Source organism: Vicugna pacos, chromosome 33, assembly GCF_048564905.1.
Source record: "Vicugna pacos chromosome 33, VicPac4, whole genome shotgun sequence".
Lineage (NCBI taxonomy): Eukaryota > Metazoa > Chordata > Mammalia > Artiodactyla > Camelidae > Vicugna > Vicugna pacos.
This window is the reverse complement of record NC_133019.1, coordinates 19517501-19536829: the sequence shown is the minus strand read 5'-3', so window position 1 is coordinate 19536829 and position 19329 is coordinate 19517501. Positions and strand designations below refer to the sequence as shown.

At 37.0% G+C, this 19329-nt stretch overlaps 1 protein-coding gene across 14 annotated transcripts in view; it reads right to left on the bottom strand.

The window, feature by feature from the left end:
- C33H11orf65 (chromosome 33 C11orf65 homolog) overlaps positions 1-19329 on the bottom strand; it is a 258094-nt gene that overhangs the window by 15704 nt on the left and 223061 nt on the right. For 8 of the 14 annotated variants that reach the window (XM_072953892.1, XM_072953893.1, XM_072953901.1 and 5 more), the window contains 3 exons: positions 13889-13978; positions 10068-10160; positions 39-92 (listed from right to left, as the gene is read on the bottom strand). In XM_072953892.1, coding sequence (XP_072809993.1) covers positions 39-92; positions 10068-10160; positions 13889-13978 — 237 coding nt within the window. Of the gene's footprint in view, positions 1-38; positions 93-10067; positions 10161-13888; positions 13979-15668; positions 15782-17264; positions 17408-17462; positions 17624-19329 lie in introns of those variants that run through there. The other 6 variants (XM_072953906.1, XM_072953907.1, XM_072953905.1 and 3 more) reach the window with 6 other exon arrangements.

Sequence of the window (19329 nt, the reverse complement as noted above, 5' to 3'; positions counted from 1 at the left end):
TGCTTTAGATTGCTACATAAAATTTTATCCATACTTACACCACCTAATCTGAATCGTACATTGATGCCAGCAGCAGCATCTAGAAGTTCTGCCTATAAAAACAAAATTACTCTTCAACATTCTGCATTTATCAGTGTACAACATCTCACTCTATTATGTTACAACAGTTGCTGAATATTATTTATGGAATAGCTGAAGTGGGTAAAACTGAAATAGTTAATTTTAAAACGCTTTGTAATGGAGGTACTGGGGATTGAATCTAGGACCTCACCCATGCTAAGCATGCGCTCTACCACTGAGCCAAACCCACCCCCCTCAAATAGTTAAATTTAAATAACAAAGTATCTTAGGATTTATTTTCTTATAGACACTTAATAAGTAAGACAGTTTATATGATAACTGGGAAAGTGATACCAAACTATGTTTCCTTTCTATGTAATGTAAAAGTTTAAAAATGAAATGACTTTTTTATTCATAAAAATAAGTTCTTAAAAAGTCCTTAAATTTATGATTTTTCATATTAAATATTATCCTCCGGGTAAATTCAGAGAAAAAAATGTAACTGTTCAATGAATTTAACACCAGATGATCTTTCTTAACTAGTTTTTATTAAATCAAAAATCCATGTTTAAATTTTATAAGAATTGTGTATAATTGGTCTTCTAAATTTTAGTGCCCCCACACCAAGTAGAAAGTAGAGAAAAAAATTCTTGGTCTTCAATATGGCCCTCAATATATTAATTTAATGAGAAAATAGATGTTATCCTAAATTGCCCAGCCTGAAAGACAATTAGTCTTGCACAATTTTCTCCTGACTAAAAATTATACATACACACATATGATCCCTGACTTCATTTTTGACTTCATGATATGCAAAAGTGATACTGAATTTAGCAGAAACCATATGACTAATTTTGAATTTTGATCTTTTCCCAGGCTAACAATATGCTGTATGATATTCACTCTGTCCTGTGATGCAGTGTGCCACACCATCACAAGGGTAAACAACCAATACACTTAAAACCATTCTGTACCCATATAACCATTTTGTTTTTCACTTTTGGCACAGTATTCAACACATTACATGAAATATTCAACACTTTATTATAAAATAGGCTTTGTGGTAGATGACTTTGCCCAACTGTAGGTTAATGTAAGTGTTCTGAACACAGTTAAGGGGCTGATCATATAAATCTGATCAGAGATTGAGCTGTGTCAAGTCTGGATGGCAGATTTAGTAATCTCTGTCTGGTCTGTCCACTTTCAATTTTTCCCTGTTTATTGATAGGTTTTGGCAGGAAATAATGTGGGAGATTCAGTTACACTCTTTGGAAGACCTCAGCTTAAACCTTTATCCTGCTACCACCTGTAGATTCAATTGGGGGTGGGGGGTAGGCTGTGTGTTTGAGGCAAGTCCCTTCCTTCTAGCATGAGTTTGTCTCCTAAGTTTATGAGAGACTGTATTTATTGGAATAATGTTATTTAAGGTGGACTGAGATTAGTTGTAAATGTTCACTCAAAACTCTAGGGCAACCAAAAAATAAAAGAAGTATAATTAATATGCTAAGAGAGGAGGGAAAATTTAATCATATAAAATGCTTAGTTAAAACCTGGAGAATGCAGCAAAAAAAGAAACAAAGAACAAGTGCAACAAATAGAAAACAGTAACAAATATAGTAGATATCAAACTATGTGAGTAATCTGCTTTAAATGTCAATGCACTAAATATACCAATTAAAAGGCAGAGATTGTCAGAGTGGATAAAAAAATTAGACCGAACCATATGTTGTCTACAAAAAACCCACTTTAATTATAAAGACACAGATAGGTTAAAAGAAAGGGGATGGAGAAAGAGAAAGCATACTAAAACTAATCAAATGAAAGATGAGAAGCTGTGTTAATTTCAGTCAAAGCCAAATTCAGAGCAAGGAAAATTATCAGAGATGTAGAGGGGCATTGCATGATGATAAAGTGGTCAATTCTCTAAGAAAATAGGAAAATACCTAATGTTTATGCACCTAACAATAAAGCATCAGAATATGTTAGGAAAAAACTGGTAGAACTACAAGGAGATGTAGAGGAATTCACTATTATGGCTGGAGAATTCAACACCCCTCTATCAACCAGTAATTAACATAGTCAGCAGACAAAAAATTAATAAGGGCATAATTAAACTGAACAATGTCATCAATCAACTGGATCTAATTAACATTTATAGACCACTTCTTCCAACAACAGCAGAAAATATATACTTCTCAAGTTCACATGGAACACTTACCAAGACAGAACACATTATGGGCCATAAAAAACACCTTAACAAATGTAAAAGAACAGAACTCATATAAAGTATGCTCTAGACCCCAATGAACTTAAATTAGAAATCAGTAACAGAAAGATAGCTAGAAATTCCCAAAACCTGGAAAATAAACAACACACCTCTAAATAACAAATGGGTCAAATAAGAAATCTCAAGAGAAATTTAAAAATGTTTTGAAGTTACAATAAATATACAACTTCAAATTTGTGAGATGGAGCAAAAACAACGCTTAGAGGAACATTTACAGCATTGAATGTGTGTATTAGAGAACAAGAAAGATCTGAAACCAGGAATCTAAGTTTTCACTGTAAGAAACCAGGAAAAGAAAGCAAAATAAATCTAAGGTGAGCAAAAAAAAAAAAAAAAAAAAGAACAGAAATCAATGAACTCAAAAACAGGAAATCAATAGAGAAAATAAAAGAAACTAAAATCTGGTTCCTTGAAAAGATTACTGAGTAAGCTTATGGTCAAGCTAACTAAAAAAGGGAGAGAGAGAGAGAGAGCACAAAATACTAATATCAGAAATGAAAAGGGGGCCATCACTACTGATTCCATGGACACTAAAAGGATAATGTACAAATATGAACAACTCTATGCCCACAAATTCGATAACCTAAACTAAATGGATAATTCCTTAAAAGACACAACATACCAAAATTCACACAAGGAGAAATATACAATCTGAATAGACAAATATCTACAAAGAAATTGAATCAATAATTAACCTTTCAAATCAGAAATTACCAAGCCCAGAAGGGTTTCACAGGGTAGTGGAAATCACCCAAGCTGAACAGATAAAACAAAAAGAAATTTTAAAAAATGAGGATAGTTTAGGAGACCTCTGGGACAACATCAAACACACTAACATTTGCTTATGGGGTCCTAGAAGAAGAAAGAGAGAAACAAACAGGCAGATAACTTATTTAAAGAAATAATAGTTGAAAACTTCCCTAAATGGAGGAAGGAAACAGATATCCAGGCCCAGCAAGCATAGAGTCCACAACAAGACACACTGTAATTAAACTAGCAAAAATTAAAGATAAAAGAGAATGTTAGCAGCAGCAAAGGAAAAACAACTAGTTACATACAAAGGACTTCCCATAAGACTATCAGCTGACTTTTCAGAAGAAACTTTGTAGGCCAGAAGGGTGTGGCACAATATATTCTAGGTAATAAAAGAAAAAACTACAACCAAGATTACTCTACAGGGCAAGGCTATCATTCAGATTTGAGGTAGATATAGAGGTTAACAGACAAGCAGAAGCTAAAAGAGTTCAGCACCACTAAACTGGCTTTACAAGAAACGTTAGAGGGACTTTTCTAGTAAAGACAAGACCACAATTAAAAATATGAAAATTATTAAAGAAAAAATCTAATTGTTAAAGACAACACACAATAAAGGTAGTAGATCAACCATTTATAAAGCTAGTAGGAAGAGTAAAAGACAAAAGTGGTAAAAATCTAAATCCACAACAAGGAGTTAAAGGATACACAAAACAAAAAGATGTAAAATAAATAAAAAACATTAAACATGAGGGGGTGGGGGAAGTGCAAATGCAGGGTGTTATAATGCATTCAAAATTAAGAGATCATCAAGTTAAAAAAATACATATATACACACACACTCACACATCTCGTGGTAACCACAAACCAAAGAACTGTAATAGACACACACACAAAAGGAGAAAGAAATCCAAAGTAACTTAAAGATAGCCATCAAATTACAAGAGAAGAGAGCAAGAGAAGAAAGGAATGAAAAAGAACCATAAAAACAACCAGGAAACATATAACAAGTAGTAATAAATGTATACCTATCAATAATTATTTTAAATGTACATGGACTAAATTCTCCAATCAAAAGATACAGGGTGGCTGAATGGATAGAAAAACAAGACCTAGGTATATGCTGCCTACAAGAGACTCACTTCTGATCTAAAGACACATACAGACTGAAAGTGATGTGATGGAAAAGGTGTTCAATGCAAATGGAAATCAAAAGAAAGCCAGGTATCAATACTTAGACAAAACAGACTTTAAAACAAGGACTGTAACAAGAGACAAAGAAGGACATTACATAACGATAAAGAGATCCATCCAAAAATAATATACAACAATTATAAATACAGACGCATCCTTCCCAACACTTAAGGAAGAAATAACACTCAATGTTTTAAAAAAACAAGAAAATAAACGGAGAAGAAACATTTCCCAACTTTTTTAGGATGCCAGCTAGATCTGATACCCAAATCTCACAGAGACAGGACAAGAAAGTAAATTACACGTTCTGCATGAACATAGGTGCAAAACTTTAAACAAAATATTAGCAAACTAAATTCAGTGATATTTTTTAAAGTACTTATCCTTTGTGTTTTAACATTACAACTCAAATATGTGTGTTCTAGGAATGCTATGTGAGTTTAACATTCAAAGAAAAACAATATCTCAATTAAAGCAGAAAAATGTCTCATAAAATCTGACATCCATTCTTGGTATCAGAAAAAGAAAAAAACCTCTTTTAGCCCAGTAATAGAAGGAAACTTTTTTAATCAGATAAAAGATTTTTTTTAAATAAAAAAAGCCTATAGCATACCTTTTACTCGATGAAATATTGGGCCTTCTCCCTTTGAAATTAGGAATGAGACAGTGGTTGACCAATTAACTCAAGATGCTAGTTAGTGCAGAAAGGCAAGAAAATAAAATAAACTGTATAATGTTTGGAAAGGAAAAATTAAAACTCATTATTTGAGGATGATATGCTTGTTTATGGAGAAAATCCTAAAGAATGTATGTATAAATTATTAGAATTAATAAATGAGCATAGCAATGCACCTGGGAACAAAGCTAATAAATAAAAATTGGTTGTCTTCCTATATAGCAGCAACAGAAATTGGAAAATAGAAAGCCTCTAATTACCATTTATAGGAGCATGAAAAGGCAAGATATAAATCTAACAAAAGATGTGCAAGTCCTCTACATAGAAATTACAGAAGAGCTAACTAATGTTTCTGGTTGGGTTTCCTGGAAGGAGATGCTGATATGAAGTTTGGGGGCCACATGTTTATTGGGGATCGCCACCTATGAAAGGAAGGAGAGGGAAGAACATGGATTGCAGTAAAGGCCCTGCAAAGCCTAGGCCAGTCTTACAGGGAACTCTAGAGGGAATATTGCCCAACAGCAGTCTGGTCTTTATATCCACGTCCTCAGCCCCACACACGGCTACGCCACTGGATGTGGACTGCCCTGGAAGCAGCTGACCTAGAGGGAGGCAGTTCTCTGCAGGAGAAACTGAAGATGCTCACAGCTGGAGGCTGCCTGCTGATCGCACTCCCTCCAGCTGTGCAATGTCTTCTTGTGAAGAGGAGGCTGGGTGGCACATTTCCATGTTTCCACAAATGTTCGTGTACTGGAGACCTAAATATTGGTAAGACATCAGTTTTCCTAAAATAGATCTAACTATTCAATGCAATCTCAATCAAAATTCCAAGAGAATTTTAAACGTTTTTTAAAAAATCGTGATGAAATACACATGCTAAACATAAGTTTATCACTAGCGACATTTCGTACATTCACAATATTGTACAGACAATATTTCCAAAACATTTTAGTCGCTCCAAAAGGGAGCTCTACTCCCATTAAGCAGTCACTCCCCTTCCGCTCTCCCACCTAGCCTCTGGCAATCACTAATCTGCTTTCTTTCTTTCTTTTTTTCCTTTAAAAAAAATATTCTCTATTTGTTCAGACATCCCCATGTATCGTCCTCCTCAGCCTTATCCTTCCCAGGCTTTTGGGTCTGCCTGTTCGTGTCCTGTCTGCCATCCCTTGCCTCACATGGCTGTGGGCAGTATATGATTTTGAAGGCTGGAAGCTGGCCCAGCCCTGGCACTGCATGGAAGCAGGTGAAACAAAGCCAAGTCTCTGTGCAGGTCCCTCAGGGAATCGCCAGACAAGTCAAAATACACAACCACAACTTTTGAGAACAAGGTCTGTATTTGACCCCCTGGCTCCAGCAAGCCATACCAGGAATGTGAACTTTTGTCTCCACAGAGGCCATTAAGCTGGGAAACGGGGGATGTCAGGTAGGTAAGCAAAAACACCAGTGTTTCTTTACCAAAATTTAGCAGCCTCTTTTTTCATTAAACACTTTCCTGGTTGCCTTAAGTTTTTTTTTTTAAAATTAGATTCCTGAATTCTGATAAAGTTGATTCTGATAGTTATTCTTAAGAGCTCCCTGCTCCACTATTTTTCAAGATGGTGGAAGATTTTTTGTTTTGCACATGGAAATTGATAAGTTAATTCTAAAATTTACGTGGAAACACAAGCATCCAAGAGTAGCATGCAGAGTCTATGCAGAAGAAGTGTAAGATGGGAGTACTTCTTCACGACATAACAGACTTATAAAGCTATAGTGATTAATACACGGGTAGAAATTAGATTAATGGAATAGATACAGACAGATTCAGGAACAGACTCATACATAAATGGTTGCTTGGTTTATAATAAAAATGGCACCACAGAGCAGTGGAGAAAAGACTACCTTTTTAGTAAACAATGTAACATCAGTTGGATCTCTATATGGAAGAACAGGAGAGCTGACTTCTGCATACACAAAAAATCCCAGGGGGACTGCAGATCTACTAGATATAAAAGGCAAATCAATAAAGCTTATATAAGAGACCATTTTCATGACCTCAGGGTTGAAAAAGTTCATTTTTAAAAAGCATCAACCATACAGAAAAAGACTGATATATTGGACTCCATTAAAATTAAGAACTCTGTTCATCAAAAGACAAATGAACCTAGAGGTGTAGAGGAAAGAAATTGGCCATAAAACGGTTAATTGCTGAAGCTGAGTGATGAGTATATGGTGGTTTATTACTTTATTCTTTCGACTTTTGTATATGTTTAAAATTTTTCATTAAAGAAATCAGTGGAAAGACTATTGACAGTGACAAGTCAAATCACTGAGTGAAAAATGGTATGTGTGACATATAACTGAAAAAGGGCTTGTATAAAGAATACCCGGAGAACTGCTAAAAACCAGTAAGAATAAGAGAGACAACACACATGTACAAGGCACTTCAGAAAGGAGTGTTAGGGGCTCAGCTGATTTGGAGGAGAGAGAGCTGAAAGGTAGTTAGTAGCTGATTAAAGTAACAGGTGAAAAAGGAAAGAATGCCTTTAATCACTTAACTGTGAAGGTAACGATCAAGTCTAAAGAGCCCCAAATCAAAGGAAGCAGCAGACCCCCCTTGGGTGGGTGCCCTCTCACCGTTGAGGGGGTCCTGCACAAAGGCCCGGCTGTTTTACGTGTGTGGGGGTGTTGGGGGAGGGGTGGGAGAAAAATGGAGGGGGGAGGGTCAGGTAAGCTGATTCAGAGTGAGGAAAGTTTCTTCTAGATTTCCAAATAAGATCTCAGCAGAGGTGCCTGAAGACCTCTGCTCAAGGCCTCAGGTAAAGAAACTTAGGAGTGTAGGCGATGGGGCTAGGAACGTGCCTAAGAGCATGACCAGGGAGGGCCGGGGTCCTTGACTGTAACACTGTTTAAAGAGTGTACTGCACCGACCGTGCACCGAGTCAAGTGTGATGCGGGGGCAGCTTTCCCCTGTGAGTCCTGGCAGGTAAAGCCCTGGTAACTGCCTGTGGTCAGGCCTGAAAAATCATATATAGAATTGTACACAGGAGCAGAACTCCTCAAAATGATGCTCAACTTCGTTAGTAATCAGGGAAGTGCAACATTAAAAATGACAATGTTAAGCCTTGGTGAGAATGTAGAGCACCAGGATTCCCAAAGATTGCCGATGGTGAATATAAACTGGTATAATAACTTTGGAAAATAGTTTGGTGAATTTTTCCATCCAGCAATTTCATTTCTAGGTAGACTAGAAACCAAAAGAAATTCACAGACATGTAAACCAAGAGACATGAATACAAAGTCCCAGAAGTAGCATTTATGACAGCCTTGAACTGGAAAAAGTTCAAATGTCAATCTACTGTAGAAATGAATTACTAGCTGTATGCCCATAAAATGGAACACTGCCATCAATTCTACGAAATGAATGTACGTACCCAAACGATGTTGAATGAAAAAGCTAGAAACAAAAGTATACGATAGGATTCTATTATACATAGTTTTAAAAAAGAGAAAACTAAATTATAGTGGTAGGATTCAAAATAGTGGTTATCTTTTGGAAGAAGGGAGTTGGCAGTGATTTGCAGAGAACCTAAAGGCAGTGGTTTGAAGTATGAAAACACTGACCTGGGTGATGGTTACACAGGGGTTTGCTTGTGATGATTCATTGTTATAAATATTTTATGAATTTTTTACATGTGTGTAGTACTTTAATTTAAAAGTTTTTAAAAAGAAATACAAGCACATTTAATTTATAAAGTAGCCACACATTTTTAAGGGGGAAAAAGATGTTGTATCAATAAATAATGTCAAAGACTTAAACATAAGACAAGACACTATAAACCTCTTAGAAGAAAACATAGGCAAAACATTATCTGACATAAATGTCAGCAATGTTCTCCTAGGGAAATCTACCCAAGCAATAGAAATAAAAGCAAAAATAAACAAATGGGATCTAATTAAACTTATAAGCTTTGGCACAGCAAAGGAAAGCATAAGCAAAACAAAAAGACATCCTATGGAATGGGAGAAAATATTTGCAAAAGATGAGACTGACAAAGAGCTTAACTTCCAGAAATATAAACAGCTTATAGAATTTAATAAGAAAAAAACAAATCACCCAGTCCAAAAATGGGCAGAAGACCTAAACAAGAAATTCTCCAAAGAAGACATACAAATGGCCAAAAGGCACATGAAAAAATGCTCAATATTGCTTATTATCAGAGAAATGCAAATCAAAACTACAATGAGGTATAACCTCATACCAGTCAGAATGGCCATCATTTAAAAGTCCACAAATCATAAATGCTGGAGAGGATGTGGAGAAAAGGGAACCCTCCTACATTGTTGGTGGAAATAGAGTTTTGTGCAGCCGTTATGGAAAACAGCATGGAGATTCCTCAAATACTAAAAATAAACTTACCATATGATCCAGCAGCAATCCCACTCCTGGGTATATATCCAGAGGGAACCCTACTTCAAAAAGATACATGCACCCCAATATTCATAGCAGCACTATTACAATAGTCAAGACACGGAAACAACATAAATGTCCATCAGATGATTGGATACAGAACTTGTGGTATATTTATACAATGGAATACTACTCAGCCATAAAAAGAATAGAATAATGCCATTTGCAGCAACATGGATGGACCCGGAGACTGTGATTCTAAGTGAAGTAAGCCAGAAAGAAAAATACCATATATCACTTATATGTGGAATCTAAAATAAAAGACAAATGAACTACTTATAAAATAAAAACAGACTCACAGATATAGAAAATAAAATTACGGTTATTGGAGGGGGGCAGGGGACGGGGGTGGGAAGGGATAAATAGGGAGTTCGAGAGTTACAGATACTAAGCACTATATATAAAATAGATAAACAACAAATACACACTGTACAGCACAGGGAACTATATTCAGTATCTTGTAGTAACATGGTGAAAAAAGAATATGAAAATGAATATATGTTTCTTCATGTATGACTGAAGCATTGTGCTGTACACCACAAATTGACACAACATTGTAAACTGACTGTACTTCAATAAAAAATAAATAAATAAATAAATAAATAAATAAATAAATAAATAAATAAATAAATTTAATAAATCCTTACCTCTTTAGGATTAATATATCTCACTATCTGACGTGGCTCCCCTTGTCTTCTTATATTAATCAGACTTTTTAAATGTTGGAACACAGCAACATTCTAAAAGTTCAAACACATAAGATTTTATGGTCAAAACTGGGTTTTCTACCTCTAATTAGCTTTTTACCTAACTAGGGCAAAATAAGTAAAAAGCATAAAACAGATTTGCATATGTAAACTTGATTTTAGAAACATTATCCACTTAGGGTTTGCTTTGACAAGCCAGGCAATATTGGTATTATTCTCACAGAGTTTTACTCTTAAATTTATAATTGTTTTACTAGCAACTATAAAGAAAATCTCCAGAACTTTGGCTGTGACACTTTTGCATAATCCAGAGTAATCTAGCAGAAAGACAAGATGCAGTTTAGCAGTCAAGAACACTGAGCATGGCATAATATTGTCATGGTTTAACTGTTAGTACTTACTAGCTGTGTGATCCTAAACAAGTTGCTCAGTTTCTCACCTAAAATATGGGAGCTATGGTTGGGAGTAAATGAGTTAATATTTGTAAAGCACTTAGAACAACTTCTGGCACAAGAAATCTCTCAATAAATATTATCATATTATCATTACAGATTCCTCCTCATTCCTGTAGTAATTCCACTGATTTACAAACCTTATCTACTTTTCATGTTAGCACAAATTTAGTCAAACAACTGTGAATAATCCTTCTATCTTGGAAATCTATTTCTTTGGTAATCCTCTCCTCATACCTTATCCCCCTGCCCCAAAACCCTTAATAGCTCTTGGTAAACTTCTCCCCACTGTTTACTCATGTTAAATCAAATCAAACAAATTCAAGTTGCAGTAATCCATAATACCAATATGACAATTGGAAGTCCCACTGCAATTGCCTGTGGAAGATGGTGCGGCCCACATCAACAGAAATAATATTGTTTCTGAAAGGAAGATGTAAAGGAAGATGATTTTCTTAAGTAAAACCCCAAATTGGGTATCAAGAATAATTTATGATGGTTTAAATGTGAATAGTATCTTCTAAACGTATAGATTATTGCATCAAGCCACCCTCAAACTCAGTGACTTAAAGTAACAACCACTTTCTGTGGGGACGACAGGGAATTTCTGCTGTTCCTGTTTGGACGTGTGTATCTGGCCGTGGTGACCTGCGAGACCAGCTGGAGCTGGGTGATTTACTCTGGCCTCACACACATTTTCGGGTCTTCAGCTTGCATTGTTGGAACATCTGGAACTTTTGGGACTCTTTCTCTACATAGACTTTCAGTCTGAATTTCTTCATAGCATGTGTATTTCAAAGTACCAGAGGAAAAACAGCAAGGCTTCTCTTGAGCATCTCTTACTCTGAATTCTATTTGTCAAACTCAGGACCTCCCAGGCCTCAGGACATCAAGTGCAAAGTGTGACCCATAGGAGATTCCATATATAGTATCACTCAGGGGTGGCCCTGAAGAGAAATACTTCTAGGGTACAGAATTCAAGCAGTGTACCTGGTTGTCTATTGTGCATAGAAGGAAAAAATGGCCAGAGGTACGGATCTATGGGCGGGTAGTAACTGATAGTTTGACTGGATGGTCAGGGATTTGGAAGGAATGTGATTAGAAAACTGGTGACAAAAAGGTCTGGGGAAGAGGCCAGACCCTTGCAAATGCACATCAAGTGTGAAGATAAGTGTGTCCCATGTCAATACTCACCAAAGAACAATCTCAGTAGAGCAGAATATTAATAATCAAGTGGGCAAGATGACTTATTCTTTAAAAATCAGTCAGTCTTTTTTCCTAGCCACTGCTCCCCTTGCCCAGTGGGCTCATGAGCAAAGCGGCCATGGCAGCAGGAACGGAGGTTACTCACGGGCTCAGCAACATGGACTTTTACTCACCATATCTGGCTGAGTGCCCACTTTGCCAAAGCAGAAACCAACACTGAGCCCCTGATATGGTACCATTCCTCGAGGGAATTAGCCAGCTTCCTGTGGCACAATGATTAGTTGGAACGCTTCCATTTTGGAAGGGACAACACTTGATTGTCATCGTAACTGATACTTTATCCTCCTGGGCGCACAATATTCCTACAAACACCACCGTCTGTGTACTTTCAAAATGTTCTGTTCACTTGTCATTGTATTCCACATAACACTGCTTCTGACCAGAGAACTTGCTTCACAGCAAAGGTAGCACATGAGTGGGTCTATGCTCATGAAACTCACTTTGCCTTGTTCCCTATGACTGTAAAGTACCTGGCCTGGTAGAATGGTGGAATGGCATTTTGAAGACTCAGTTACAGTTAGAGTTCCAGTGACAAGACTTTTCAGACTAGGGTGATTTCCTTCATGTTATAAAATATGCTCTGAGTCAATAACCAACAAAAGACGGTATTTCTCCCACCGCCAGCATTTATGAGTCTGAAAATTAAATGGTGGAAGTGAAAGTGGCGCTCTCTCAATATTCTAATAACCCACTACTGAAAAGTTTGCTTCCTGTCCTTGTACCATTGGGTTCTGTGGATATAAAGGTCTTAGCACCCATAGGAGGACATGTTTCCACCAAGGTAAACACCAATAATTCCACTAAAATCGAAGCTGCTACTGTCACCTGGCCATTTTGGGTTCCTCATGCCAATGAACTAACAGCCCCCTCAAAAGGGGGTTCCCTTACAAGAGGAAAAAGGGCCCGTTTAAGTGAAAGAGGGGAGAGAAGAGTCAGCACTAGAGTGATATGATGTGAGAAAGAGTCAGTAGGTCATTACTGGCTTTGAAGATGGAAGGAGGCCACGAGCCAAGGAATGTGGGCAGCCACTAACAGCTGGAAAAGTCATGAAAACAAATTCTTCCCTAGAGCCTCCAGAAAGAGCACAGCTCTGTTGACATCTTGATTTTAGTGCAGTGAGATCCATTTCAGATTTTGACCTCCAGAATTATAAGATAATAAATTTTTGGTGTTTAAAGTTACTAAGATTTTGGTAATTTTTATAGCAGCAATAGGAAATTAATATGTGCCTAATCTTATATCTAGTATTTATATTACAATATATCATAGGTAGAGTATGACCCAAAAGGAAGAGGAGTAAGATGATGCATTTTAAAGGAAATATTTTTTAGCGTTGGAAATCAATAGTTATGCCCCAGCATAGGTTTTATGGCGTTAACAGAGGCAACAGAGGCAAATAACAGAAGCTATTTTGCAAGATGTGATTAACTGACTTAAAGGTATTTTTGTGTACTAGAAACAGAGCCACACCACTTCATACAAAACTATCAGGAACAGAGTGCTGATACTATCCTAGAGACAAGAGTGAGTTTTAGCTCTTGGCTCTCACCTAACCCAGGATATCAACTTGGATATTCCTTATTGGATAAGGAGACCAGTTCTCCTCATACTAAAGCACAATGAGAAACTACGATATTAATCCAACTATGCTTTAAGTCCTCAAGAGTAGACATTCAATCAATATTTAATGAGTCAATATATCCCCAAAACTTGCTCACAATCTGATTCCAGAGTCAAGAAGTAAAGTTTTCAGAGGTGAAAGCCAAATGAGCCTGTTAGTGACACTTTCGCTGACAGCAGCCGTTATCAAAGTGCCGAGCTCAGACTCGGTACTCAGTACATCTTTGTGAGGCTACTGAGAGAATTACTTAATGTTAACTTTTTGAAACTTTAAAAATGTTTACTTATAAAGCAAAGAATGGTATACAACTGTTTAATATACTAAAAACTAATGAATTGTATACTTTAAACAGGTGAACCATATGATATACAAATTATATCTCAATAAAGTTGCAAAAAAAAAAAAACCCAAAGGAAACTCACAAGAAAACTTTTCCAGGCCTTCTGAATGACTATAGCAGCTTTATCCCTCTGTGTAAATTCTGATTCCTGTTTCCAAGCCATGTGAAAGTGCTAAAAGAAAATAAGTAAAGGAGTATATTTTGACTTTAAGTATATTTTAAATTAATTTATATACTCCATTATGAAACTGTCACTAGAACTCAATAAAAATCAAATAGAAAGTTGTATAAAGGGATTAATGAAAATGATATTTGGTATCAAAATAATTATAATAAAAATGGATACCTATCATTGATTGCCTAATATATTCTAATTTTTAACTGAAATATAGTTGATTTCCAATATTATATTAGTTTCATTATTTTTAAAGATTATACTCCTTAATGTTATTACAAAACAATGGCTAAATTTCCCTATGCTATAAAATGTATCCTTGTTGCTTATCTATTTTATACATAGTAATTTGTATCTCTTAATCACATACCCCTATCTTGTCCCTCCCCAAATCCTGCTCTCCACTGATAACCACTAGTTTGTTCTTTATATCTGTGAGTCTGTTTCTGTTTTGTTATATACATTTGTTTTACCATTTAGAGTCCATATACAAGCAATAACATAGAGTATTTATCTTTGATTTATTTCACTAAACATAATACTCTCTCGGTCCATTATTGCAAATGGCATTATTTCATTATTTTTTATGGCTGAGTAATATTCCACAGTAGCTATACACAACATCTTATTTATCCATTCATCTGTTGATGGACACTTAGGTTGCTTCCATATGTTGGCTATTGTAAATAATGCTGCTATGAACATTGGGGTGTATGTATCTTTTTAAATTTGTAACTTCATTTATAACTTCTTTTCCTCTACATTCAAATCAAATCAGTCACATACCTTTGAATACTTGTTATGTTTCTGACAGTGTACTAGGTATTTTATATACTATATTTATATTTTCTATACTACATCCTTGCATTTAAGGCAGTTCAATAGAGAAGCCATGTACACACATACACATGCACAGGTTTACAAACAACTGTGTGTTTGTGTATGTGTGTATTTTAATAAGATGGTAGACTGAGCACACATTTTCCCTTCTATCCTTCTAGAACCCAACTGAAGTGACAATATATATAAAGTTAACCCATAACATAGAGAAGGGAGTTCATGAGCAAATAAGAAATTTTATCTTATTTCTAGAAAATCAAAAATAATTGGTCGTATCCTGTTGGGAATAACTATGTAAAAGGCCTGCCTAGACACACTTCAAAGGGGCTCTAGTGAGAGAGCTGGCTTGTCATTGGAACCCTAGAAAGGATATCAATTAGGATTTAGCAATTTAAAAGGGCTGGAAAGAGAATGACTATAGACAACAGGGTTAATTGAAGATCTGTATATGGAATAGCTGTGCCAGTTGTCTCCACTGTCACTTCAAGTTCCAGAGCTGCAGGCAAGTAGATATTTACCATTAGTCAAAAATCTGCTGGTAGATGGATATTTACTGTTGGGCATAAAACAAACAAATCCTGAAGACTTATTTCCTTAAAAAATTCACATAAACTCTCTGGGAAAGCTAGTTCTAGTATGGATTTGGCACTCCACAGTAAAAACCCTCTTATTTTAGCATTTGAGAGATGCCTTGTTTAACTGATGGCTACCTGACCATACCCCACTCTGAGAAAGCCTGTTAATTAATTTATGCCACCTACTTCATAAAGCTCCAACGCAATCTTTCCACTTGTGAGTGTGGACAGCAGAAAAATGAGAGACTTACACAAAAGCATGTGAGACTCACACTAGTGCCCTAGGAAAACTGAGACAGGTCTTCATTCTTCATTACTAATAGACAACCAAGGATCACTTGATGTTTAAGGAAAATCAATGATGTGGAAAAAGAAATAATAGAATCTGAAGGAAAGAAAAATGGTAATCAATTTAGCTTAGATCAGTATGTTGAATGGCTTTAGGAGGGTTGTTTCTGGAGATAAAATTGTACCCCACGCAAAGAAAGGTATGACTGAGAAGATGAATTTAAAAAGAGGTTAGAAACTCTGAAAAAGAATTAATCATGCATAGTCATGGTTCAAATATAAGGCATATTAAAATACTGCTAAGAGGTAAAGAGAATACATTTGATCTTGATTTTGGATACATTCCACTTCAAGTGGTCCAGAGGGTGACTTCTAAATAGCATATTATGTGGCCATATAATTGAATAATTTATATAGTTCTAATAATGTAAATGCAGATTTTTTTCTATAATTTAAAATAGTTTAACCAAAATATGTGTACTTCTTTCAAATAAGTAAAATAACGTAGAACTTACACTAAAAAGCAAGTTTTTACCCCATGTCACTCTTTTCCACCTTCATACTCTAAAAGCAATAATACTTAACTATTTTTTGTTCTAGATCTTCTAGTCACTATTTCCATGCTTCTAAATAATATGCTTGTATAGTTAGATTTATCAACTTTAGAAGTGATTTGTTGACTTTCTGCAAAGATAATTAAGAATTTATCTTACTTATCTTCCAAAACCCTGCTTATCTTCCCTCTCAGAATCACACGTCATTATTTTTACTTCGTCTATTTCTTACCTTATTGCTTTAAAGAATATTTAAACCTTTGTCTCTTGTTCCATCATGCTAGCATAGATCACTTGACGACTCCTTACATATAGTAAGGATATAAATATCCCTATCCTTCTCTTCACATACCTTCCAAATATTCAAATCCCCAAATTCCATCACCTCTACTTGTCAATATTCACTTGGAGTTTTTCGAATATCCTGAATACAAGTCCTTTATTGAATATATGTATTGTGAGTATCATCTCCCAGGGTGCCTCACTGCTCTCTTAATGGTGTTTTTGTTAAGTCTTTAATTTCATAAAATCCAGTGTATCACTTGTTCTTTACAGTTAGTGTTGTCCGTGTCCATCTAGGAAATGTTTATCTAGAAGGCAGTGTCCTCAAGATGGTATCAAAGGTCATACCTGATTTCACTCCACCTCACAAGAAGATCAACTAAAGTCTCCATAGACAACACCCTTGTGAAAATACCAGAGCCCAGGAGTGAGGCTGAAGCACCGCCCCCCCTCCCCCAAGACTGCAAAGACCAAGAAGGACGGTATTAGAAGGGTCAGAAAAGCTTTTCACTTTCGCCTCTCCCCAAGGTCATCACTGTGCGGCACTAAAAGGGCCCCTTGGGCCTATGGATTCTTCAGTGGGAAGAGAAGGTGCAAGGGAGACATGCAGCTTCCCCAACACTGCAGGTTTCCTGTGAGGGGCACTCAGATCTTGCCTCACGGGGATCACTGGCGGAATCTGCAGGGCTCAGCCACTGGGGTTAGACAGAGACAGAGAAAAGGAGGGGCAGGGCTGACGGCAACCTGTGCTTTGATCTCAGCAGTTTGCCCTACTGCCGATACAAGCGCCTAAGCAGAGATCTCGCGGGTTCACCGAGGGCGCAGGGAGGAAACGCGGAAGAAGGGCTTAATCCCGGGCGACACCGGAAACGCGAGGACGGACGCCCAACAGGGGCTTCAGAGAAACGACACGTCCTAAGGGGAGCTGGGGATGGCGCGGACCTCCAGGACACGGGACCTTCAGCAACGGAACCAGGAGAGCCTCCTATCAGAGGCCCCAGAGGCAGGCCCATCCGGAGCGGTAGCGGCCGAGGGGTGGGGACACTATTCCCATCAGCTGCCAATCGCCGCCGGCCCAGAACCCGCTTGTGCCCTTGGTAACACCGCAGACGGAAATGACGCAATGCTAGTTCCGCTTCGTTGGACCGGTTCGGCCCCGTTGGCTCGGCCCCGCCCCTCGGCTGCGAGTTTTCAGCCCCGCCCTCCCGCTTGAAGCAACGCAAACGTGGTTGGATGTGTCGGAGGCTCCCACCGCGTTTGTCGGTGGCTTCCAGACAAAGGGTTTTGGAAGGGAAACCGAAGTGACTTTCTGCGAAATTGTGCTCAATACGTTATAAAGCCCGACTACTTCAACCAAGGACTTTAAAGATGTTGGAGAAATGTGGTGAATTCCTTTCTATTGAATTAATATATTCGTTTGTAAATAAAATAACCGGACCCTCCTAGCGATTTGACAGAGCCTGCGCGGGATCAAAGAATAAGTGACAGGTGACTGCAGCCCAATGCTATTTCTAAACTTAAGTTCTTCAGTTGATAAAACCTAAACCAGTTTTTAAGTGAAAACAGGTGACTTCTTAATTGAATTCCCAGGTAACTTTACACAAATACTGCAGATCTAAAGTAAGTTTGATTTGCTCGAATTCTGAATAACTCAGACTTGGCAATGCTTTAGTTTGTCACTTATTGCTATGCCAAATAATCTTGTTCAGAAACTGCCCGGTTCTGCTGTTTCCCTCCTATGGTCATATATGTATTACAATTAGTTTGTAAGGAAGATTAACGTCTAGGAGAAAACACCTGAAGAAAATGTTCTCTGTGTAATACAGAATTGTACAGAAGAACTTGCCTAAAGGCTAATTCATTGACTCACTGAGCTTTCAGAGTTCTCTAAAATCGTTATCACAAACCAAAGTAAGCAGGAGGTGTGAGCTTTAGTTCCCTTTCGTGTAGTTACTTGATGCATTAATACATAGTAGCTCTGAAAAATAAACTATAAACTATAGTCATGGAAATAGTATGTGTACTTGTACTTTCTGTTTATATATTACTTTAAAAATACGCCCTACATATTTTTAATGAAGTGCCAGTCTGAATTACTAAAAAAAAAAAAAAGATTATGATGGTTACTGTTTGAGCATGTATTATTTTACCTTTAACCTGATCCAGAAGAATTCAGTAATTTCTTAGTAAAAGGCTCAGACCTTTTTTCTGCTGCACTAATAATACATGTAAAACTATAATTTTTAAAAAAGAGAAAGTATCTTTAAAGTATCCACAAAGGATCAGTAAGGCTAAAAACCATCAGGTTTTCTATTTCTTTCTTTATATGCACCTGCTTAAATCTAGGAAGAGTTTACTAGGAAACAGAACTCAGAGAAACTTCTGGGTGGTTTTGCAAAAATATTTCCTTCCTTTCTATTTGGTGTCAGATGGGATAGCTGTGTAAATCTAAATTGTGTCTTACACTTAACATACACTCTAGAGTTTTCAGAGGGAACAGAAAACTTTCATTGCAGCAACCAGAACAGAATCTTGCCGTAACATTCTCCCCAAAACTATTGCATGTCACCCCAAACTATTCCAAATCAGGGAATCACTTGGTGAATCACCCCAATTTTAAATGACAAGAACGTGGGCAGAAGACAAGCCATTTTCCTTGGAGGGCTCACTTAGCCCACCCAGGTGACAAGTCCCTGTTTCATAGCTGCCATGTTAGTGGTACTAGTGACATAGGTGGCTTATAGAGGGTTCTGGTTACTCTTTGGGGAGGAGAGAGTTAAGGGGGTGGCGTGGGGTGTGAAGGGGAAAC